This window comes from Trichechus manatus, unplaced genomic scaffold (genome assembly GCF_000243295.1).
Source record: "Trichechus manatus latirostris isolate Lorelei unplaced genomic scaffold, TriManLat1.0 scaffold00048, whole genome shotgun sequence".
NCBI lineage: Eukaryota > Metazoa > Chordata > Mammalia > Sirenia > Trichechidae > Trichechus > Trichechus manatus.
The window spans coordinates 16689292-16713478 of record NW_004443984.1 but is presented as its reverse complement, the minus strand read 5'-3'; the positions used below and the strand labels follow the sequence as shown (position 1 = coordinate 16713478).

Below are 24187 nucleotides of genomic sequence, written 5' to 3'. Positions count from 1 at the left end.
GATTGAAACCCAAGTCTGTCAGCTCCAAAGTTTATCATCTATCAATGGCATAATACCCCCTCCTCATGCTAACCTATCAGATTTACTTAAAACAGTTTCCATCTCCAAGAAACGCCCTGGAGACTTCTGCAGAGGGTGTGGAAGAGGGATTGGGGCAGGCAGTCAAACAGATCTATAGTCTCACCAGCATGGCCAATACTTACTGAGCATTTGTTCTGTGCTTTATATACATTATCTCATTTAATCCTTATTTTACATATGAAGAAACTGAGCCTCAGAGAGGTTCAGCAACTTGCCCAGGATCACACAGCAAACAAAGGGAAGAGCCAGTATTTGAACCTCAGGGTGCCTGACTCCTGAGCTCACAATCTTATTCGCTATACTATACTGGCTACGGAACAAAGAAAAAAGCCATAAGTGAGTGCACACACTCACACACCCATTGACTCAAAGACTTAGGTGGCATACCCAAAGCCAGGGCAATGGATCTGCCAGCTGAGAAGGTATGAGCCCTCAGAGGGTACACCATGTCCCCAGCTCATACTGACCTTGGGCCTCTGTCACTCCTGAAGCACCCCCGCCCCTTCTGCTGTGTGTTCATAGGGAAGTGGCCTGGAGAGTGAGGTCAGAGTCACCCCCTCTGCCAACTGAGACGTGAGGACATGGGGTGCTGAAGCCAAGGGTGGAGTGACTCCAGGGGGTGTGTCTGGCAGGGCTGCCTGCCTGCAGGGAGGTCACGCTGCCCTTTGTGGTCACACTGGCCCCAGCTCCCCATGACGACCTGCTACTGGGCCTGTGGGAGAGGCCACGGTGTGCTGGGCCACCAAGCTGGGGTCAACTGGGTCCCCTTGGATTCTCAAAGTTCTAAAACGAGACACTCAAGGGCAGAGAGCCCTGCCTTGGAAAGGATGCTGTACCAGTGCTGTCCTGCTCATGCGCCTGCAGCATAGGAAGAAGGAAACTGGCTTCTCACACCCAGGAAACATCACTGTGAACAGTGACCTAGCATGAGGCTTCCTCCACTTGCCTGCCACCAAACACCAAACCCATTCCCATCGAGTCAATTTAGACTCATAGTGACCCTGTAAGACAGAGTAGAACTGCCCCATAGGGCTTCCAAGGAGTGGCTGGTGGATTCAACCTGCCGACCTTTTGGTTAGCAGCCAAGTTCTTAACCACTATACCACCAGGGCCCCTCTCCTGCCACCAAACCAAAACCAAACCCGTTGCTGTGACCTTTTGGTTAGCAGCCATAGCACTTAACCACTATGCCACCAGGGTTTCCTGTCCTGCCACAGTGGCCTTAAATTTAGAAAAGATTCCAAAGAAAGCCGGTTGAAACCTGCTAGACCACCTGTAGTGGCTGTTCATTCTGCCTCTTTGAACTACAAACTCCCTCAAGGCAGAAAGGTTTCAGCTCAGTCTTGAAAAGCCCATTCTGTCCTTATCACCTGTAGCTGCCAGTAAATGATCTGAAAAGTTCTGCAGGACTAGACCTGAGAGGGCTGATATAGGCAGGCCTGGGTCTTCTGGCAAGTTCTACTTGGGATGATTGAAAACTTGATGTTGTTCTTCCAATAGGAGGAGCCCTGGTGGTGCAGTGGTTAAGAGCTCAGCTGCTAACCAAAAGGTTGGCAGTTTGAATCCACCAGCTGCTCCTTGGAAACCCTATGGGGCAGTTGTACTCTGTCCTATAGGGTCACTATGAGTAGGAATTGACTCAATGGCAATAGGTTTGGTTTGATTTTTGGTTTTCCAATAGGAGGTGTATTGGATGTCTGTACTCAATCTCCTTGCTCCTGGTAACAGCACCCCAATTTTCCCTGAGGATTCCTGCCTCTCCACTCTCATCCTGGAGTTTGGATTGGGCTGGTATATCCCTGGCTCAGGGACTGGCCTGTGACCCACAGCTGTCCAATCAGAGCACCGTTCGCAGTGACTGGCTCAGGCTCAACCCAATTACAGCCAGTGACTCAGTTCCTAGACCCTGCCAGAACCACAGAGCAGAGGACACGTGTCTGCCCACTTGACTTGGGAAGTGGGAAGACTTAAGTTTGGAGCAGCAAAGGCAGGTGTGAGCAGCCCCATGGCAGAGAGGGCCCATCTAAAGGTGAAGGGAAGAGGAGAAGAACAAAGTAGAGAGACAATCCTGACAACATTGTTTGAAACCCTAGGTCCAGCCATGACTGAAGTTCACCCTACTCATGGTGTAACCACCTGGTTACACCAGTCACTAGAACAATCTGAAGAACATCTCCAGATTCACGGATCAGGAGAGCTGTTCAGGGTGTTTGATCCACGTAGACTCCATGGCTGCTAAACACACACTCTGCTCAGACTCTGCAGGGGCTGTCATTGTGGGCTCTTGCATAGAAAGATTAACTTAAAGGTAGCAAAGCTTACTGGATAAGAGCAGATGCCCTGGGTTCAAATCCTACTTTCACTTACTTGCTGTGTGATTTTAAGTTACTGCCCTCTCAGAGTCTTGATCAATAAAATGGGATGATAACAGTATCCATGGGGATTAAATCTATAGGAATTAAATTACTTATTACAAGTAAAGAACTTAGAATGGTCCCTGGCACATAGTAGGTGCTTGGTAAACACTGGCTCTAACTAGCTATGATGGGTCCGTCATGCATTCATTCAGGCAACAAACATTTACTAAGCACCTACCGTGTGCCAAGCACCATGTCAGGTGCTCAAGACACCTCGTGAATAAGAGGGACATGCCCTCCTGCCCATGAGGATCTTACAGCCTTTTAGAGAAGAGACTATCAACAAGTAGCCACAAAGCATGGTGAGTTGCCATGGTAACCTGCAGGTTTGGCCCCACCATGGCCCAACCCTGACCAACTGAGCTACCTGGATGCAGAGATGAAAATGACTAATGCCCGTGCAGGGGGAAGTGCGTGGAGGCAGAGGCCTGTCTTCAGACCAGCCTCTCCCTCCTCCGCTCCTTCTCTAGTTCTCGCCACAGAAGGGCCTGCACTGGACCTGCCCCTGCTGATGAAGAAAGGGGCTGCTGGCACTAGTCATCTCAATAGGGTTTCAGGTCTCAAGTGGGAGGGAAGACTCCAGTCTCTGTATCCTCCTTGTGGGGAGAGCGATTCCCTCCCGCTGATTTCTAGAAAGGGTAGAGGGCTGACATTCCCTGAGGGCTTCTGTGGCAGGGGGGCATTCTCCCGTTCCAGGGGAATCCCAGACACCCTCACCAGGGTAGCAAGCCAGCAGGTTCTCTGCCTTTCCACCTCATGTCCAATCTGCAAATGTGCAGAGCTGTGGCTGGCATGGAGGGGTGTCCACCGCCCCCACCCCCGCAAACTCCCAGTGGAATGAGCAATCATTTCTTGCAAATGCTGTCTCACTGAACTAGGAGGTTTGCATAAGTTATTTCACTAAATCTTCACACTTTCATTTCTCAGATGAGGGAACTGAAGTCCAGAGAGGTAAAGTCACTTGCCCAAGGTCACACAGCAGGTCATGGGATGTCCCTCAGGCTTTATGAGATTTATGAACTGGTTCCCAGCAGCCCTGGCGGCACCAGGAATTGCAAGAATGCTCTGGCCAGTGAGCTGACCTCTTCCCTCCAAAGAGCATGGCTGCTGAGACACTGCCTATGGGCCAGCCCTGGGCTTTGGGTCTGGGGCCACCAAGTCATACTCTCCCAGGGCTGGGTGCCTTTGAGGCAGAGAGGGACCAGCAGAAGTCTCTAGAAACCCCTTGGGGCAGCTGAATTTGAGCCCGGTCCTTTTATTGGGGCTGTCTCAGTGCCAGTCGGGTATGTAAGGGAGTCCCTGGGTGGTTCAAATAGTTAATGCACTTGACCGCTAACTGAAAGGCTGAGGTTTAAGTCCACCTAGAGACACTTAGGAAGAAAGTCCTGGTGATCTATTTCCAAAAAATCAGTCATTGAAAAACCTATGGAACACGGTTCTACTCTGACACACGTGGGGTCACCATGAGTCGGAATCAACTGCATGGCAACTGGTTTAGCTCTCTCGGGCTCCCCACTGGAGAAGGAGGGGCCTTGGCCGAGGGCTGAGCAGGGCCTGCTGTTCCACACCTGGGGTGGGAGTGGGAGCCTCCTTCCTGCGGGGCAAAGTCACGAGCTAAGTGGGGGCGCTTTGTGGTCCACTGGCTTTATCACCTTGGAGTAAAGAGCCAAAAGCTGAGGAACCAATGACACGTCACTCAGCAGATCCAAGTTGGGATCAACCGGGGAGAGGGAGTGCATCCTGAGTAATTTCCTACAACAGTTATTTTCAAGACTTAATATTTTTCTTCTTTTTTAGAGCAATGGCCTCTTTTTCAAAACACAGACACAAACCTGACAAGGAATCCTAAGGTACAAACAGCTAGAAGTGAAGCTAGTCAAATGGAGGTGGGGGTCCCCCAAAATCCTACCAGCCCTGCCTCCTACTTGCACCCAACTTCTTGGGACCCCTAGGGTGCTTTGGGACCCAATCAAAAAAACCTAAACTCAATTTCGACTCACAGTAACCCTATAGGACAGAGTAGAACTGCCCCATAGGGTTTCAAGAAGTGACAAGTGGATTAGAACTGCCAACATTTTGGTTAGCAGCCGAGTTCTTAACCACTGTGTTCTCAGGGCTCCAGTTGAAAACTTGGTCCTAAAATGAGGTCTGTTTTGGGGACTGTCGGGTCTCAGATGGACCAGAAGTCGATACAAGTGGGCCCTGCAGATAGTAGATGTTGCTGTTGGGTGCCATCGGGTCGATTCCGACTCATAGCGACCCCATGTGACAGAGTAAAACTGCCCCGTAGGGTTTTCTAGTCTGTAATCTTTACGGGAGCAGATCGCGAGGTCTTTTCTCCTGCGGAGCTGCTAGGTATGTTCAAACCACCAACCTTTCAGTTAGCAGCCAAGCACTTAACTCTTGCGCCACCAGGGCTCCTTAGACAGGAGATATCAAAAAACCAAACCCATTGCTGTTGAGCTGAATTCCAACTCATAGCAACCCTACAGAACAAAGAACTGCCCCATAGTTCTCTATAAACACCTACCCAAGAAAATGAGACTGTTTCAGTGTAGACAAAATGGTGATATGGTCCACTGATCAAACTGCATTTCTAGCTCCTTCCTGGAAACGCCATCGAGAAGGGAATTCAAGACCGCATACCCCAAATCAAGGATCACCAGTGGAGTCGGAAAGGCTTGGGCCTCTGTGGCCTTTGCCAGGCAGACGGCTGGCATTAAGCACCAAGCCAGAAATTTGCACTGTCCACCCTGGCCCTGGAACTGGCTTTGGGTCCCGATACACCAGAGCTTCCCCTCCCTCTGACTTGAACTCTGGTCTTGGATCTGAAGACTGCCTAGCCTGTGGCCTTGGATGGGTCTAGATCAGATCCAGTCCAAGCCTTAATCTGGCATCTAGGGTAGGATTTGGGGGAGTGCAAGGACCCCTTAAAAGTCTAACGTGTATCTGTGCATTTTTCTTGGGCCAGGGTTCATACGTGCTTTAGATCTTCAAAGGGCTCTATAACCGATGACTTACTGCAACCCCCTCAACTGCTCCCTCCTTCAAGAAGTCTTCTAAGATTCCCCCTACTTCCTAGTGATCTCTCCCTTGTCTGTACTATCAAAGCTCTCAGGTCTCTGAGGATCCAGTCTAGCGAGCGCAGGTTTAGCTGGAGTGAGCTATCACTCACTCATCCCTCCTTGGCTGAGGCCTTGCTTATTCAAGTTGCTACACCAGCTGTCTCAAATGAATGAAACTCAGCTGTGCTATTCTCCAGCTTGAAGTCCTTGGGTGGTATAAATATTAAGGTGCTTGGCTGCTAACCCAAAGACTGGAGATTTGAGTCCACCCAGAGGCACCTCAGAAGAAAGGCTTGGCAATCACCTTCCAAAATACCAGCCATGGGAAACGCTATGGAGCACAGTTCTACTCTGGCACACATGGGGTTGTCATAAGTCAGGTTGCTGCTAAGTCGGAGTCCACTCCATGGCAGCTGGTTTGGTTTTAGTCTCCAGCTTATCGGTTAGTTCTTTAAAGTAAACCCTGATAGTCAAGGATGACTTTAATCCTTTGGCAGTTACCCCATTCATTGTATGCAAACAGTGCTACTCAGTGCTTAAAAAAATGTTTTTTTTAAGTTGATTTAATGACATCCCCACCCCATCCTGGTGACTCACATACAGCTTATCAAACCTCTCCCCAGAGCCCTGTGTGCATCGGGCCCCATTATTTAACAGTGTGTCTCTTGACCTCTCCATAACCCCCAATGAGACAGGCCGGCCAGAATGAGATAATCTGTGCCTGGGGGAAAAGCCCTAGTTCTGAAGCCGAGAATCTGGGGTTCAGAAGTCCTCCTCCAGCCAAGCATTCTCGAGCAACTCACCTCACCTGCATCTCTGAAATGGGGCTGTGAATCATACCTGCGTTCAGCACGGCCAAGAGGGTCAGGCAAGATCACGAATGCAAAACAGGACACCCCAGTCAGGTTTATTACTAGAGCCCAAAGAAGCTGCCAGCTTCAAGTTCAGGTGCCAGGGGTCAAAGTTAGTACTTGTTGTTAGCTGCCATCGAGTTGGCCCCTGACTCATGGCAACCCTGTGCGCAGTGGAATGAAATGCTGCCCAGTTCTATGCCATCCACATGGTGGGTTGTGGATTGGACCATTGTGATCCATAGGGTTTTCACTGACTCGTTTTCTGTAGATCACCAGGCCTTTCTTCCTAGTCTCTCTTAGCTGGAAGCTCCACTAAAACCTGTTCAGCATCGTACCAACAAGCAAGCCTCCACTGGCAGATGGATGATGGCTGCGCATGAGGTACACTGACTAGGAACTGAACCTGGGTCTCTTGCACGGAAGGCGAGAGTTCTACCATTGAACTACCAATGCCAAGTTAGTACTTAGTTCCAAGTTTTCAGAGCAATGGTTGTGAGCATGCACCTGCCCTGTGCCCTCCCACCTCATTCCTCCTCTCTTCTTTCCAGCAACCTGAAAAACTCGGACACAGGACTAACATAACTGGTGAAGGACCCCGGTGAGGTCACGCTGAGAAGGGCTGTCTTCTTTTTATTTTACTGTTGGTTGATTGATGCTGGTGTCCTCTCCTCCTCCTTATCCCTTGACCCTGCCTGGGTCATTGTCCTCACTGACATCACTCTGGGGGTAATGACTCATAGGACCTAAGGGTTGGAAGGGACCCAGGAGGAGGTCATCTGGAACCTAACCTCCCCCTGATGCAGGAATCTCTACAACAAGCACAACTAAAGAGCAGCTGGTTGCTCTGCAGAAGGCTCCAAAGGGCGACAATGTGTTCCTGTTGTAGGGTGAGCCCTCCCCATGGTCCTGGTGGGGGCCTCCAGAACCACCTGGAACAGGTCCAGTGCCTCTGAGGAATTGGAAGGCAGCTGATACCACTACCCACCTCCTAAGGGGCCACCAAACTCTCATGGATTTGCCACCTACCCATTCCCCCTATGTCTTTGTCACCCTGAACCTGAACACCGTCCAAGTGCTCAAGGACCCTCTCAAAGCATTGACCAGTACCAACCACAATGCTCCAGAAGTCCTCTGATGAAGTAGAACAGAAAAGTATCTCCTTCATTCTGGGCGCCAATACAATGGGCTTTATTTCATATCTAGGGGGAGTTCAACTCTATTGCCATTAAAATTCATCTTGTTGGAGTCAACTCACCTTTCCAAAGCATCAGGGGCCTCCTCAAGCCAGACACGGTCATCGCACCAGAACCTAAGTGTCACGAGGAGAGAGCCTGGCCTGTCTGGTTCCCTGCTGCACCTCCAATGCCCAGTGTGATGAATTAATGGATGGATCCGACAGACTCACAGTCCCTCAGATCTGTGTCACCCTCTAGTCATCAGGGAGAATAGATCAGGACCCGGCTGAAACCCTCGAGTCCTGGGTCCTGGATGACTCCCACCCTGTCCAACAGTGGCACACCAGCCAACCAAGACCACCCTTCAGCCCACAGGCTCCATTTTGGTTGTAAAGATATTAGAGGAGATCGTCGGCGCCTTCTAAAACCAAGTGCAAAGCTGAGAGTGTGCCCTGGCTTTGGAAGAAGATAAAGCAAGTTGCGGCACCCCTGTGTCAAATAAAAACTCAAATCTGACTTATATAGGGAGAGGCTTTCTTCAGAGCAAAAGACTATGCAGGGGGGAAGTGGACTATTATAATAAGGGGGGAGGCCTATTGTAATAGGGAGAACCCTCTGACCCTAAGATCAACAAATGTTTCAAGAGTTGGAGAAAAGGGTTTTGTTCTTCTGTGGAGACAAAAAGAAAGAGTGATGTTATCGGATGATAAATCAGAGCATGTTTACACTGTGGCCAGCTTATTCTCTGGGAGGGGCCCTTAAAGATGGGTAGTATGTTGGCTAGGCTGAGGGTGGGTCAATGTTCAGGGATTTGGGCGAAGGAGAGAAGCTTCACCAAAGTTTGGTTAACAAGCACTTTGTTTCTGATTGATCAGTGGGGACAAGCAGTTCAGTTAATCATTTATGAGGCAAAAAAGGGGAATTTGGAGAGTCAGTGTCTGGCTAAAAGAGCCCTGGTGGTGCAGTGATGAAGCACTTGGCTGCTAACAGAAAGGCTGGCGGTTCAAACTCACCAGCCGCTCCTCTGGAGAAAGATGTGGCAGTTTGCTTCTGTAAACATTTACAACCTTGGAAACCCTATGGGGCAGTTCTACTCTGTCTTGTTGGGTCGCTATGAGTCGGAATCGACTCGATGGCAATAGGTTTGATTTTGGTTTCGGTGTCTGGCCTTGTCCTAGGTAAATAAGGGGCATCCGTGAGTCTCATCTATGTCATATGGGAAGAGTGGTTAATTGCAATGAGCCATTTTCCTGAACACAAGGGTGGCGGGATTTCCTTAACCATTGCTGATGTCCAGGATCACGAGGTTCAGGTAAAATTCAACATTATCACATGGAAATGCCCAGTGGCCTCTGAACTGGTCTCCTGCCCCTGCCCTGACACCCCCACCGTCTTCCCCATCACTGCAACCAGGTGATCCTGCCAAAACTTAGATCATGTCTCTTGTCTTTTCGGCTCTAAAGCCTCCAGTAGCTCCCATCTCCACTCAGAGTCAAAGCCAAAGCCGGTTGGTTCTAGAGTCTGCTGGGACTCCACAAGCCCTGCACTGCTCCCCACCCGCCGCCTCAGCTCTTCTTCCCCACACTGTGCTCCAGCCACCATGGCCTCCTCAAGTTCCCCCAACACCCCAGGTGCATTCTCTCCTCAGGGAACCTTGCTCTCCCCGCCATCCACATCCCCAACCCAGAATTCCACCTCCCCCTCCCCACCCTGTCCTTTAGGCTCAGGCCTTCTCTTTCTTCAGGGCTTCCCCATTGTCCCCTTCTCAGTGTGGCCTTTCCCGGCACCCCATCTAGAATTTCAGTCCTTCTCCCCTTTCTGTCCCCCTTGCCTGATTTGTTTTAACACTTACTACGCTTGCTCTAGCATACTATTATATTACCTATTTCATTTATCTTGTTTATTATCAGTTGCTCTCACTAAAATGTCGGCTCCATAGGGGCAGGGATTTTTGTCTGTTTTGTTCACTGCTGTATCCCCAGTGCCTAGAACAGTGCCTGGCATATAATAGGTGCTCAACAGATATTGTGAATGAATGGCTAAGTGAATGAATGAATGAGTTCCCACCAAACTTCCGTTTGCTAATCTGTTCTGGTATTTGGCACTCTCTTTTTGAGAGTCAGGACAAGTACTCATTTTTAGAATTCTAATACCCATCTTGGAGATGAGCCCACATTGGAGCGTGAGCATCAAAACAGATTTACTTCTCTTGTTTTCATTCTGCTGCTTCCTGACCTTCCTGGGCCATCTCAATAATATGTTTCAAATGTTTCTTTTCAAGTATCTTCTATACTTGGTGTATTTTTAGATTGTGTCTCCTGAAGTCAACAACTTCTCATAATATTCCAGATGTGGTCATGCTTTTGTCCAAGGTTAACGGAGCTAAGGGCCACCTTCACCAACTATGGCTAAGGTCATTTTCTCAAAGTGGATGATGACCTCAACCTATGTTGTTGTTATTGCTGTGTGCCATCGAATTAGTACTGACATATAGTGACCCTATGGGACAGAGCAGAACTGCCCCACAGGGTTTCCTAGGCTGTAATCTTAACAGGAGCAGATCGCCAGGTCTTTTCTCCCGAGGAGCCACTGGGGGGTTTGAACTGCCGACCTTTTGGTTAGCAGCCACGCACTAAACCCTTGAGCAACCAGGGCTCTCCTCAACCTATGACAAGATGGAGATGAACCAGAGAAGGTAACCATAATCATAAAGGATGAGAACGGCTTCTGTGCTATGATAAACAAATGCCCTTCAGTCTGAAGAAATGAAAGTTCAGAAGAGTTTGAAGCCTAAACAAGAATTAGCAGAAGGGCTGGTTAGACCACAGATGGTCAATCTTGTTGACACAGATTCAGTACTACTAGATCTAGGGGGCATTCTCTGGAGCCCAAGTAGACAATTTGGTAATTCTGGGATAAATAACAGGAGGTTCTGTTTGACCGGCTAGTTAGGAAATCTGGGTCCCTCATTCCCTTAAAAGCTACAGGTTAAAACTATCAACATCTTTTTAATCACCTCATAAGCATGTGAAAGCTGGACAATGAAAAAGGAAGTCAAAAGAAAAATTGATGCATTTGAATTATGGTGTTGGCAGAAAATATGAATATACCGTGGAGTGCCAGAGGCACTATCAAATCAGTTTTAGAAGAAACACAATCGGAATGGTCCTTAGAAACGAGGGTGGAGAGACTTCTATTCTCTTAGTCTGGACGAATCATCAGGAAAGACCAATCACTTGAAAAGAACATCGTGTTTGGGAAAGCAGATTGTCAGTGAAAACGAGGCAAGCCCTCAATGAGATGGATTGCCATTATAGGAACAACTGAGTCGACCACAATGGACTCAAACATACCAACGAACAGAAAGATGGCGCAGGACTGAGCAATGTTTTGTTCTGTTGTACATGGGGTTGCCATGAATTGGAGCCGAGTCTATGGCAAGTAAATTCATGGCAGACAGCTACCTGGTAGCTGCTAAGGGAATTTAGAAATGGACACAGGGCATCCTTCTGAGAACTGGGCACATTTCCCCACTCTGAATTGTTGCTTTCTTTTCATTAAGTGGCCTCTGATGCCTAGGAAGAAAGGCTGGATAATCAGTGATGAGGACAAGTGTTTTCTCAGAAATCTCCCCTGAACTCAGGGAGTTTGGCAACCTGTTGCTTTACTGAGATGGCTAATCCATGACATAAGGATTTTAGAGCATGCCAGAATCGTAGAGATCATTGTGTTCCCTCTCATTTTATAGGTGTGCTTCTTAGCTGTGTCTCGAAGAAGGAACAAGGTCTAGAATGCAGTCTCTGGTCTCCTAGCCCAGGAGAGCAGGGCTGCAGGGGGCAGGTCCCAGGTGTGGACAGCTCTGATCCCCAGGAAAAGGTGGTGGGACAGTAGAGGGAGGTATTTGTCTATTCACGGAACAGCCCAAATTGTAAGGCCCATTGTGTGAAAACCTAAGACCAAATCCTATGGGCTAAAGAACTTTCCCTAGATGCCACAGGTAGGACAGGTAGGCTACCTTCCCGCTCCCAGGCCAGGTCATAGTAGGGCCTGGTGCTTTCCTCAAAAATTCCCAGCAAAGGCTGCATTCAGGACCAGCATGGGGGAGATGGGACACTGTTCTCTCCCACTGCCATCCCTGGCTTTGTGACCTTCAGCACACATCAATGTTTTAAATGCAGCAACTTGGCCTGATGACTCTGGATCCCACAAGATTACCTGTCTGGCCCCCTCTCCTCTTTCTCTTTCTTTTCCCATTCTCACCACTACTGACCTGACTCAAAGCCTGAGATTTAAACTTCCTGCTTACCTCCCCAGTTCCCTAGCCCACTAGATCACCTTTTCTTCCTTTCCTTTCCACCTCCCTCCCCCTATTCCCACCAGATACACAGTATTTGAAATCTGGGCCCCTCATTCCCTTGAAAGCTACAGGTTAAAAATATTAACATCCAGGTGGTTTCTTGGACCTGGATTGCCCTTCTCATATCCCTTCTGGCTGAAACTCTTTATTGTCTTCAAGGTTCAGTTCAAATGGCGCCTCCTTCACGAAGACTTCCGTGAACACTTGTTAACACACTAGCAGCTTACTGTGCTTCCATTGGGTAGTGGGGTGAATGGAGTCCCCCAAAATTCATGTTCACCTGGAATCTCAGAATGTGGCCTTATTTGGAAATAAGATCTTTGTAGAGGTAGTTAGTTAAGGATCTCAAGGTGAGCTCATACTGGATTTAGGGTGGGCTCTAAATCAATGATGGGTGTCCTTTTAAGAAGAAGAGAAGACACAGATAAGAAGATCATGCGATGACAGTTAAGAAGCCACGTGATGACACAGAGCAAGAAGACACAGAGAAGAAGGTCACAGCCAAGGAATGCCAGGAAGCACCTGAAGCTAGAAGAGGCAAGAAAGGATTCTTCCCTAGAGCCTTCAGAAGGAGTGTGGCCCTAACAACACCTTGATTTTATAACTTCTGCCCTCCAGAACTGTGAGAGAATAAACTTTCTGTTGTTTTAAGCCAGTAAGTTTATAGTAATTTGTTATGGCAGCCCTAGCAAACTAATTATTGGTGTTGTTAGTTGCCGTGGAGTTGGCTCTGGCTCATGGCGACCCCATGAATAACAGATCAAAACATTGCCCAGTGCTGCACCATCTTCATGATTGTTGGTACGCTTGACTCCATTGTTGTAGCTATTGTGTCAATCCATCTTATTGAGAGTTTCCCTCGCCTTCACTGGCCCTCCACTTGACCAACCATGATGTCCTTCACCAGCATGATGACACGTCCAAAGTAAGCAAGTTGAAGTCTTGGACAATATTCTGTTGTGATCCATAGGGTTTTCACTAGCTAATTTTTGGAAGTAGATCACCAGGCCTTCCTAGTCTGTCTTAGTCTGGAAGCTCCACTGAACCTGTCTACCACGGGTGATCCTGCTGTTATTTGATACTGATAGCTTCCAGTATCATAGTAACACACTGTAATTTATGCCTTCATTGCAACACCCGGCTACATCTCCATGTTTTTATTCATCTTTGTCATGTCACCTTCGACCTCCCACAGGGCTCAGAGCTGTGCCAAGTACCTAATGGACACCTCAGACAGGTTTGTTGAACTAGGTTTCCCAGAAATGGTTGTCATAGGAAAGATGGGCTTGGGTCCTGCCCAAGTGCTAGGAATGCGAAGGACGTGGACTTGTTGAATGAATGTGGCAGAGAATAGGATTTGCACATCTACTTAAGGGGCTGGTCCCTGGCTAGCTATTTTAGGAACAGGACTCTCTATCCATAAACTGTTAAATTCACTAATAGCAAGGCAGATACAACCCCAAGTCAGTTCTTATATTACCTCCATGAAATCCGTCCTTGGGTCCCAGCTCCACCTCTCCCACTGATGGAGGGGTTGGGTCCACCTATGTGATCACTTCCTCCACAGGTCTGCAGTCACGGCCCTATGCTCTATTCCAGTCATTTGCCCAATCCTGAACCAAAGATAGAACCGCCATGGCAAATACTTCCAAAAACAGCCCCTTCTCCTCCAGGGGGCTCCTGTGAACACCATGAAACTCAAAGATTTTGGAGACTGGGCCAGCCAACTAACTAGCCAGGAGCCTTGGTAAGGAATGGGCTGGAGCTTTTGAATGCTTTTGTGGGAGGAATTCTTCTAAGAGGGCATAGGAAAAAAAAAAAAAAAAGGATTGTAGTAGGGAACACCTAGCAAGAACCTTATCATTGGAGAACTTAGCCATGTTTGGCTCCCCCTCAGGTAACCTGGGTACATTGTGGGTAAGGAGAGATGTCTCCAGGTTAGAAATTTTCAAATACCTTCTGGAGCCTTTGTGTCCTTTTAAGAAGAACCATCATTCAGGTCACCTTTACAGGCTAAGGCTCACTACCTCCCACAGATATTGCCAAATCCTGTTTGACTCAAGGTCAATGACCTGGGTCATTATGGGGACTGGTTATCACCCCTCCCACCAAAATCAACAGGCCTCTCCTGATGTGTCAGTTGTTTGCAGAGCCTCAGGTCCCCCCTTCATATCCAACCCAACCAGAGCCCAGGCTGGATGGGCTCTGAGATGCAGCCTCTACTTCTACCATGGGGAGCAGAGCGAGAGTCATCTGCGGTTCAGCATCGCTGCCTGTCTAACTTTATCGCAGGTTGAGGGTGGCGCCCCGTCCTCCCTGGCTCTCTGCAGATGGTCCTGGCCCACCCCCAAGCCCATTGTTCACATACATCCCCAACCCACTCAGCCGGCTTCTGTAACGTTCTTACCCCCATGACACTTGGCCCTTTGCCCCCAAGCCCGCTGGTCTACCCAAGCACTCGTGGGCCTGGGAATTGTCCCAAGGACCTCTCACTGGCCCCAGATGGACTCAGGCAAGAAGCCATGATTTCCAAATTCCCCACCGTGACAGCAACGGAAGGCTCATTAAAAAGTAGCTCCACTAATTGCCCCGATAATTACAAGTTCCAGGGAGCACTCTTGGTCATCCTGATTGGTCCAATGGCTGAACTAAACTGAATGGCACTGGAAGTTTCATAGGCCCCCATGGATCCTGTTTTCGGTGACCCTGACACCAATTTAAGACATATTTCTAATTGGCCCTAGGTTTATTCCCTGGTAGAGGATGCATGAAATTGCAGGCTCCATTCTGCACTATTCTAACCCCCTCCCCCTGTGCCATGTTCTTCTTTCAATTTACGATTGTTTATAGTCAGTCAAGTTTTTCCAGATTGACTAAGAGAGTTCTTCTTATGCCTACTGCAGTCAGTTACAAGAGCAGTAAAAGAAACTCAGAGTATGGGCCAGCTGGAAGATTCAGAGGAAGTTCCTCTGGGATGAAGACAGCTAAGGAATGACAATCACATGCAATTGCCCGGATGCACAGCGAGCTAATAAACTGTGCACCCCTCCCCAAAGAAGCCCTCATCCACCCTCCTGATGCCCCTCTTCAAAGGGCTCTGGGAGCCCCTCAATCAGGCATGGTCCCAAGGAAATGAAACTGACAGAAAAAAAACCTTACTTCCCCTTATTCAGTGTGCTCAAGGGTTAAAAACACTTCCGAACTCCCCTTCCCAGTACAAGGTCAAGCAGCTGTCCAAACCACCCAAGGAGAAGCAGGGAGTCCCGGACCCCTGGACCCCAGCTAGCTTGGCCACCGCCAGCCTGGCTAGGGAAGAGTTAATGGGTGATCGGCTTTGGCTGATAGTTCAAGCTCCAAAGTTCAGTCCGAGTCCGAGCCACCCCAGAGGAATTGTAAATCTCAGGGCAGTATTTAACAAAACAAAAGCAACCTGGAATTACATGCAGGTTTGGGTTTCTACAGTACATATTTACTTAATCCCCAAGGTATGTGGCTCCACGTCAGATCAGCTGGCTTTACTGGCCCTTTCACCTCCCCCCCCCCAAATAGTTTAAGTTTCAAACTAATTCCCTGTTTTTGCTCTTCCTCTTCACAGGGCTGGCTGAAGACAGCCTCAAATCCCTCTCCCATTGCTCTTGTCACTGGGTGAGTCAGCCGAGTCGGAGTCCTGGCTGGGTGACAACCGGCTCACCCTCCCCATGCTTCTCCCCGGCACCAGGTCCGCGAAAACTGGGGGAAGAGCTGCTGGGGCCACCAAAAAGTTAAAGGCAGTGCCTGCGCGTGAGGGGCTCCCCTTCCCACAGAGCTACCTCCCCACTTAACGGGAAGGGACCCCTTCTCGGGCTGTACTGGGGTAAGGGGCAGGGTTGAAGGTGAGAACAAGGGCTCTTTATCAGCTGCTGGTTACCCCTGCCCTCCTTCCTTCCAGATTTCCAAGCACCTCCGCTTCTCAGCGCCTGTCAGGCCAGGCTAGACTGTCCAAGACTGCTCCCCACTTTTCAAATCCAAACCAAGTATCCCCTCTCATGTGCCTTCAGAGTTGCAGCCGCCCAGGTGGGGGCCGGGAAGCACGTTGCCAAGGAAAATACGAGGCGCCAGCTAGCAGGCGGCTCCCGGCAATACCCAGGAGCGCACACACCCTGCACTCCCAGGGTGGCGGCAAAGAGGGGAAGGCCAGGGGGGAGAACACAGCACCTTTCTTGGGAAGGGAGGAATGTGGGAAATGGGTGGGTCTCCTAAGTTTCGGGGTGGGGGTGCAGAGCCAGCCAGCCACCGATCCTAAAGGAGCGGACCAGCTCTGGACCTGCCAAAAAAGACAGTCCGGTGCCCGGGAAATTTACGAGGTGAAACTGATTACTAGCTCAGCATTCACGGGTGGCGCAAGGGAGTAGGGCCGCGGGCGACTCTCAGCTCTCTGGCGCGTGATACGGCAGCGGCAGCAGGTGGGCGCAACATCCCCCCTCCGGCAGCTCCCCTCGCCCTTAGCTCCTACCCCCGGAGACGCTGTGTCTGTACCTTTCTCGCGCCACGCGCTGCGAACTCGCGAGCGAGCTGGCGCCCGATGCCTCTCCCGCCGCCGGTGATGAGGACGTTCTCCCGCGACAGGTCCCGCAGCTTGGCGGGCAGCACCAGTCCGACGGCGGCTTTCACCACTAGATATATCATCTGCAGAGGGAACACCACCAGCGCACCCAGCCATTTCCACACCATCCTCCGCGCCGCGGAGCCGGGCAGGGGGTGAAACTCCCCTGACCAAACAAAACCGGAATTAAAAAAGAAAACACCCCAAACAATAATAAATACACCGAATCAGGAGAAGGGAGGCTTCCCACCTGGCCACTCTTGAAATAAACTCTTCCCAAACGCAAAGTACTGGGTGAGAAAAAAGGAAAAAAACCCCAAAAAACCATAAATCTGCCCCAGGAGGAGAAAAAGCGTCTCCAAAAGTTGGGACGCTAAGAGGGGTGGAGGAGAAGCCAGAGGTGGAAAGTTCTAACAAGAAGTTTCTTGCCCCAGCAGCCGTTTCGGCTGGGGAATTCTCAGGTAATGTTTACAGGCTGACAGAGTTTAGGCAGGGGAAGGGAAAAAAAAAAAAAAAAAAAAAAAAAAAGCACCAACCACGCGCGCGCACCCTGCTACAACCCCGCAGTTTCAAAGTGCAAGATTTAAAAAAAACAAAAACAAAAACAAAAAGCCGTTTCCAAATTGTAGCTCCCTCCTCCCCCTTCTCCAGGAAGAAAAAAAAAAGTGGGGGAAAAAGTGTTTGGAGCTCCCCAATTCAGCCGGCGAAAGTCTCCGGACTCATTGCTATTCTTGGGCTCAGGAAATTGCTTAAACGCGCTCTGATTGCCAGCAACGTGCAGGAGAAGTGGGGGGTCCGGGTGTCAGTTTCTCTCCGTGCTTGGCTCGCCCTCGCGCGCTCTCGCTCGCGCCGGCTCTCTCCCTCCCTCTCTCCTCCAGCAGAGACTGGGAGTTGCCGCACGATCGGGCTCCCTCTCTCTCTTTTTAGCGTGGATTGCCTTCTTTTTCTCCTTTCCAACTTGGAGACTGCCCGTGTGCGAAGCGCGCGAGGACCGGACGCCCTGGTCCGCGCCGCCTTATTCATTCGCTTCCCCCGGCCGCCGCGGCGCGCAGCGAGAGGACGGCCCTTTTCTTCCCCTCATTTTTTTTATACCCTGTTAAGTCTGATTGACAGTTAAAGTGTTCGGAGGTTTCACTACCGTGCCTCTGAGTGGCTGCTGCGGCTCCCCTCCCCCTGCGCCGTGGCGGGGCGCGCGCGCGGGCGCGCACCCAGGCTCGTCCCGAGTCGCGGTTTCTCGGGCTTGCTTCCCTCTCGGCAAGCCGGGACTTGCCGCTAGTGACCGTAAGGGCTCGCAGCTGTAACTCGAACACGCTGGAACCGACTCCTGCGAACTGGCTCCCTCCCTGAGACATTTCTGTTGGCCCGGGACGCGTTCTCCCCGAGCAGGGGCGCCCGGGGGCGAGGTGACCACCTTTGCGTGCGGGGCAGGCCCGGGGGAGCTCGCACAGGCCTTGATGTAACCAGGACGCTCAGGGGTTATTTCAGGTCCTTTGGTCATCCTCCCCACCCCCACCCCTCCTGCTTCAGGTAGGACCAGGAGCCACTCCCGACTTTTGCCCAGACGTCTTCTATCTTCGTCTAGCGTGTACTTTCTAAGTCTGACCCCAGTCACTCACGTTGCTGGGGTAAAACAGCTAGGGAGCTGAGTTTTGCTTTGAGAGGAGGGAGCGGGCTGGGTAAAGGAACCTCTGCCCCCGAGGTGCCTATAAAATCCCTATCAGATTAGCCGGGGGCATATTTATTGCTCATCTGGGCTAGAATTACCTTGAGTGACAGCAATTTCCTTAATAACAAAAGCCTGTAAACAAACGTCCTAACGCAGCGCCCCCTGTGCTGTGGTGGAGGCATCTCCTCTCTTTGGGCTGCCCTAGCAGGGTACACGCTGGGGAATGAGTGTCCTCCCCCAACTAGAATGTCCCCTTTGTTGGAGGGAGGGACCAAGCTATTTAGAGTCGTCAGTTCCAGGAAGTCTAGAGGTGAATCACTTAAAAGCAGTCCCAGTAAAATGTGCTGATGGCACTTGCTCCCGCGCTGGTCGGGAATCCAGGCCAGAAGGAGAGACTGCTGGGCAGGGAGCTGCCCTGTAATCTGGGGCAGAGGCCCTCCAGCCAGAGTTGTTCCAACCAGAAGGCCTGGGCCCCACCCCTTGGGATCCTAATTCAGCAGGTCTAGGGTCGCTGGAATCTGTATTCCTAATGCTTCGCCTGCTAGTTCTGCTGAGGATCTTTGGAGAAAGTCACCTTAAATGCTGATTTGGAGGGAGGGGGCTGGGGATTACCTCCCTAGCTTTGAGGACCCTCTAGTTTGGGGAGAAGTTCTGCAGGTGGTGGCGTAAAAGGTTTGTGCTCGACTACTGACCTAATGGCGGCTGGAACCCACCCAACCATGCCATGGAAGGGCCTGGCAATCTGCTTCCATAAAGATTACAGCCAAGAAAACTCTCTGGAGCAGTTCTACTCTGTAACACATGGGGTAGCCATGAGTTGGAGTCAACTCAACAGTAATGAGTTTGGTTTTTTAGTTTCTGTAGGTGAAGCTCTTCCTCCCAGGTGGATTGGGAAACTCATTTGTCTGGAGAGCGACTGAAAGAGCAAAAGGGGAAGAGAGGGTTTAAGAGAGGAGGATTGGATGGGAAACTTCTACATTGAGGGTTTCTGTTCTGACATTTAATCCTCACACTGTCTTTGCAATGGAGGTGTTGTTATCATCATTTTCCAGGTAACCCAGCCAGGAACTTGAGCCAGTAATCCACACACTGTTGTTGTGTGCCATCGGGTCAATTCCAACTCATAGCAACCCTATATAGGACAGAGTAGAATTGCCCCATAGGGTTTCCTAGGCTGTAATCTTTATGGGAGCACATTGCCAGGTCTTTTCTCCTGTGCAACGGCTGGTGGGTTAGAACTGCCGACCTTTCTGTTAGCAGCCAAGCGCTTAACCATTGCACCACCAAGGCTCCTTGCGATCCACATCCAGACCCTATTCTCCTTACACTACACCACTGGGGTAGGAGTGGAGAGGTGGAAAATGAGGCTCAGCTAGGACTGTTCCATCCAACCTCCCAGAAGTATGGCTGTGAAGGGTATTGCCTTCATCTGACTCCCAGGGCCTGCTGAAGGCAGGGCTCCATCGTGGTAAAAATGCAAAAGGAATCCCAGCCTGGGAGAGACAGGCCCTTCTCACCCGAAGAGGTTGGTGTCATCGGGGCCTGCAAGGACTTTAACTGGGAAAGTCTAAAGCCTGGCAAACAAACCCATTGCCATCGAGTCGGTTCTGACTCACAGTGACCCTATAGGACAGAGTAGAACTGCCCCCTAGGGTTTCCAAGGAGTGACTGGTGGATTCCAACTGCTGACCTTTTGGTTAGCAGCCGAGCTCTTAACCTTTGTGCCACCAGGGCTCCTTACAGCCTGGAGTCCGGTACAAACTCGGCGTGTTCTCATCTGTTGTACTTGGAAGCCGCCTAGTGGCTGGGACAGGCACTGCACCTCCAAGCTGCCCCAGTTGCCTGTGTTCCTACTAGCTTTACTTTTCTTCTAGGCCTTTCGGTTCACTAAGGCTAACACCTCCAGCCAAAAAGGGCTCACAAAGATTGTAGCTCCCTCCACACACCCACTGTTTTACTGAGGAGGAAACGGAGGCACAGAGATGTTCAGCCACTTATAAACAGGGAGGCTTGTCCATCTAACCCGTTACGCCACCCTGTTTGAGTGCCAGACCACTTTGGTGACCACTAGGTGCTGCTTACATTTCCCTTGGGTGTGTGTTTGGGATGGAGGGCAGGAGGTGGGCGGCAGGGCAGTTGAGAATAAGATTGACCAAGCACCTGCGAAGGGCCAGGCGCTTTGCTGTGTTGTATCTTTTCACCTCCCTCACAGCTGGAGGAGATGTATCATTGTGCCCATTTGACAGAGGAGAAAAGAGAGGCTCAGCAAATCTAAATCACTCATGAAGGGTCACACAGGGTGCTCCCCTCACCTCTCCCAACCATCAGGCTTGGCGAGAAATCAGTGTAAAAAGAAACCTCTCAGGCTGCCCCAGAGGAGGTGGCGATGGCTGCAGTGGGGTGGCCGGGAAGCAGTCCCCTTTTTTCTACTTGTTCCATCTTCAGGAGAGTGGGGTTTTTTTTTCATCCCGGTGAGCCTCCAGCTTCTTCCATCATCAACTACCCAGAGAGGTTAAAGTTTGGCAGCTCAGACCCGCCTGCAAAGCCAAGGGAACCATCCGATTACAGCCAAGAGAACCCTATGGAGCAGCTCTACCCTGTAACGCATGAGGTCCCCGTGACTTAGAATCGACTCGGTGGTGACAGGTTTAGATTGAGCATATTGTCCCCAACCATTCCTGGGAAGATGGAGGTAAGGGGGCAATGAGTTGAGGGGGTGCACAGTTGAGAAGAGGGTCCTGGCCTGGCTTTAGTGAGACCTGAATGGGAGGTGGTCCTCCTTCGCTTTTCTTCCGCCCACCCTAATTCCTGATTCTTTGCTCTTGGTACCCCTCCCTTCTCCCTCCTTAGCTTCCTTACGGGCAGAGGGTGGGGAATTTAACTCCAGGATGAAGTTTGAAATTTCACATCCCTGGCCTGGTAAGAGGGCCCCAAAGGTTTTTTTTTCCCCCTCCTGAAAATGTGAAAGGAGTCTTTGTGGGCTCGAGGGAGGGAGCTTCGGCCTGAAGAACTTTTTCCGTGACTCAGCTCTCCTGGCGGGCACGGCAGGAGGTGCGAGGACCAGGCAGGGCAGAGCCCCCTTCCAGCTCAGGGCCAGTGGAGGGAGTGCCCCGAGCAAGCCTTAGGGTTAGAGGGAAGCTGCCAAGAGAGCTGGCCTGTGACCCACAGGGGACTTACTAGCCCTGGTGGGCTACCAGGCTGGACTCACCATTGGTCCCTGGACCTTTTATGAAGCACGTCCCTTACCATCATCTCAGCTGAGGGCCAGACCCCACAAGCCAAGAAAAAAACGGGCCTTTACCCTTGCCTTCTAGTTAGCTGAAGCTTAGAGAAGTTAAGAAGCTCACCTAAGACCATGAAGCTACTAAACGGCAGAGGTGAGATTTGAACCCTGGTTGAAGGCCCAAGCTCAGTCCATTTCATCGATGTCTTTCAAAACTTGGTCCTCAGAACACCAGATAGGATTACCTGAGGAGCTTGTCCAAATGCAGGCCCTAGGACCCTCATCCTAGACTTCCGGAGTCAGAATCCTGGTGGGGGGTGGGGGAGCAGGAATCTGCATGCAGACAAAGCAGGTGATTCTTGAGCACCTGATGTTTGAAAGCTTGGGGGCAATGGTGGTCCAGTGGTAGAATTCTCACCTTCCATGTGAGAGAGCTGGGTTTGATTCCTGGCCAATGCACCTCATGCGCAGCTACCACCCGTCTGTCAGTGGAGGCTTGTGTGTTGCTGTAATGCTGAATAGGTTTCACTGGAGTTCCCAGACTAAGATGGTCTAGGAAGAAAGGCCTGGTGATCCACTTCTCAAAAAACAGCCGGTGGAAACTCTGTGGATCACAATGGTCCTATCTTGTTGTGCATGGGGTCCTAGAGGCCATGATGAGTACTTTGGGTTTCACTTTCAGTGGGACAGGAGGCTTTGGGATGGGGTGTTGGGCAGAGGGGAGATGGGATAGGATCTATGTTTTGGAAGCCTCACTCCAGCTGCGGTGTCCAGAACAGACTCTAGGGAACCAAGAGTGGATGCAGGGAGAGTTGGATGTTTAGGTGAGAGATGGGGTGGCTTGGCTACGTGCTACCAAGTAAGTGATGGGTGGACAGTGATGGCTGAAGCTTTGCTACCATGAGCACCCAGCTCAAGCACCTCTCTTCCAAGAGACACTCCAGTCACTGAAGGCAAATCCTAGCAGTTCAGTGCCCATAGCTCAGCACTTCTTCCCTCCTGTCTTCCCTGCAGCCCTTGAGCAGGATTTTATACACACACACACACACACACACACACACACACGCACGCAGAGCACACGCACACACATGCACATGGCTTTATTTGACAGTTGGCTACTTTCCCTTGTACAGAACAAGCTGGCAGTACGGAAGGGGAGGCTGGATTTGGAACGCCTCCTGGCCTAGTGGAAAAACGTGTTCCATGAAGTTGAGGATCAGCTGCCTGGGAAAGCATTCATGGAGCGGACACGGGGAGAAGCTGAGCTGTATGAGATGGCCAGTGGGGCGCATGCCCAGCCAAAGGCAACAGAGATGGGGGAAACAGGCTTGGGGCGGGCGGCGGGGTGGGGGAAGACGGGTGGAAAGTCGCTGTCAGCAGGGGGACCCCAGGCCCAGGGTCTCCAGGAAAGCAAACCTGCAAAGGCTGCAGAGGCTTAAAACCCTCATAAAGCACCTTTCCTTCCTCAGGCAGAACAAGGGGGCCCCTTTTCTCCTTGGCCAGGCCTGGCTGATAGGACTGGATACATATAGAAGCAGGTAGAATGGCCCCTTTCAGTCCACGATTAAGAGCACCTCCCCCACCCCACCCCCTGCAGGGCACTATTTTCCATTGAATGACGTCTCTCTCCTGGGCCTCTCCAGGCCCAACGTCTGTCTGCGCACACACAGCACAGAGCGTAGGTTTTCCTTTTCATCATTGTTTGGGATTCCAGGTGGGGAGGTGGGTTCTGCGTGCCCCTCAGCCAGGTGGCTCCAAGCAAGTGGATGCCAGGCAAGTCGTGTTTATTCTGGCTGCCAAGGCTGGGTGAAAACACAGGTCCGAGCCAAGGCTGGGAACACGGCAGGAACACAGCCGGGGTGCTCAGCAGGGAACGAGCTGGAGGGTGTAACCTGAGAAAGCCTGGGCTGGGGCCAGGAGGGTGTGCTTCTGCCTGCTGGTTGATCAGATAATTCTTAATCAGTGTGTGTGTTTGTGTATGTGTGCATTGGGGTGTGTGTGTGATGGTTTAAGGATGGCTCTCTGGTTAGCAGAGCTAGGTTCAAATGCAAACTTAGCCACTTATTAGCTGTGTAATCTTGGGTAAGTTATTTACCTCTCTGAGCCTCAGTTTTCTTATTCCTAAAGTGGGAATTTTACCACCTACAGAGACAATTGCGTTCAAATTGTGGTATTGGTGAAGAATATTGAATATACTGTGGACTGCCAGAAGAATGAACAAATCAGTCTTAGAAGAAATACAACCAGAAAGCTCCTTGGAAGAGAGGATGGTGAGACTTTGGCTTGCTTATTTTGGACGTGTCATCAGGAAAGACCAATCACTAGAAAAGGACATCATGTTCGGTAGAGGATTAGCAAAAATGAGATAAATTGAGACAATAGCGGAAACAACAGACTCAGACATGCCAACGATCATAAAGACGGTGTAGGACCGGGCAACACGGTGTTCTGTATACGTAAGGTTGCCATGAAGCAGAGCCGACATAAGGGCAACTAACAGCAACAACATGGAGCTGATGTCTTTAGAGGGCCGGGCTCAAGGGCTGGCAGAGAGAAGGTGCTCGCTGGGTGTTCCTTTCCTTCCCCTGGCTTCGTGCCCTCAAGGAACACACAGTCCAGAGGGGGAATGAAGGGTGGAGGCAGCCTGTGTAGCAGGGGCTCAGAAAGCCCTATCAGGAGCTGGCCCAGGACCTGGCACCACAGGAGTGGTACATACTGACCCTTTACCAGGGAGCAGCAAACTTTTCCTGTAAAGGGCCAGATAGTA

General features: G+C 50.7%; 1 protein-coding gene across 1 annotated transcript in view; it reads right to left on the bottom strand.

Moving 5' to 3' along the window:
- DHRS3 (dehydrogenase/reductase 3) overlaps nucleotides 1-17047 on the bottom strand; it is a 46571-nt gene extending 29524 nt beyond the window's left edge. Inside the window, exon 1 of the mRNA XM_004377231.2 lies at nucleotides 16465-17047. Coding sequence (XP_004377288.1) covers nucleotides 16465-16659 — 195 coding nt within the window. The 5' untranslated portion in view covers nucleotides 16660-17047. The remainder of the gene's footprint in view (nucleotides 1-16464) is intronic.
- Nucleotides 17048-24187: the final 7140 nt, after the last annotated feature.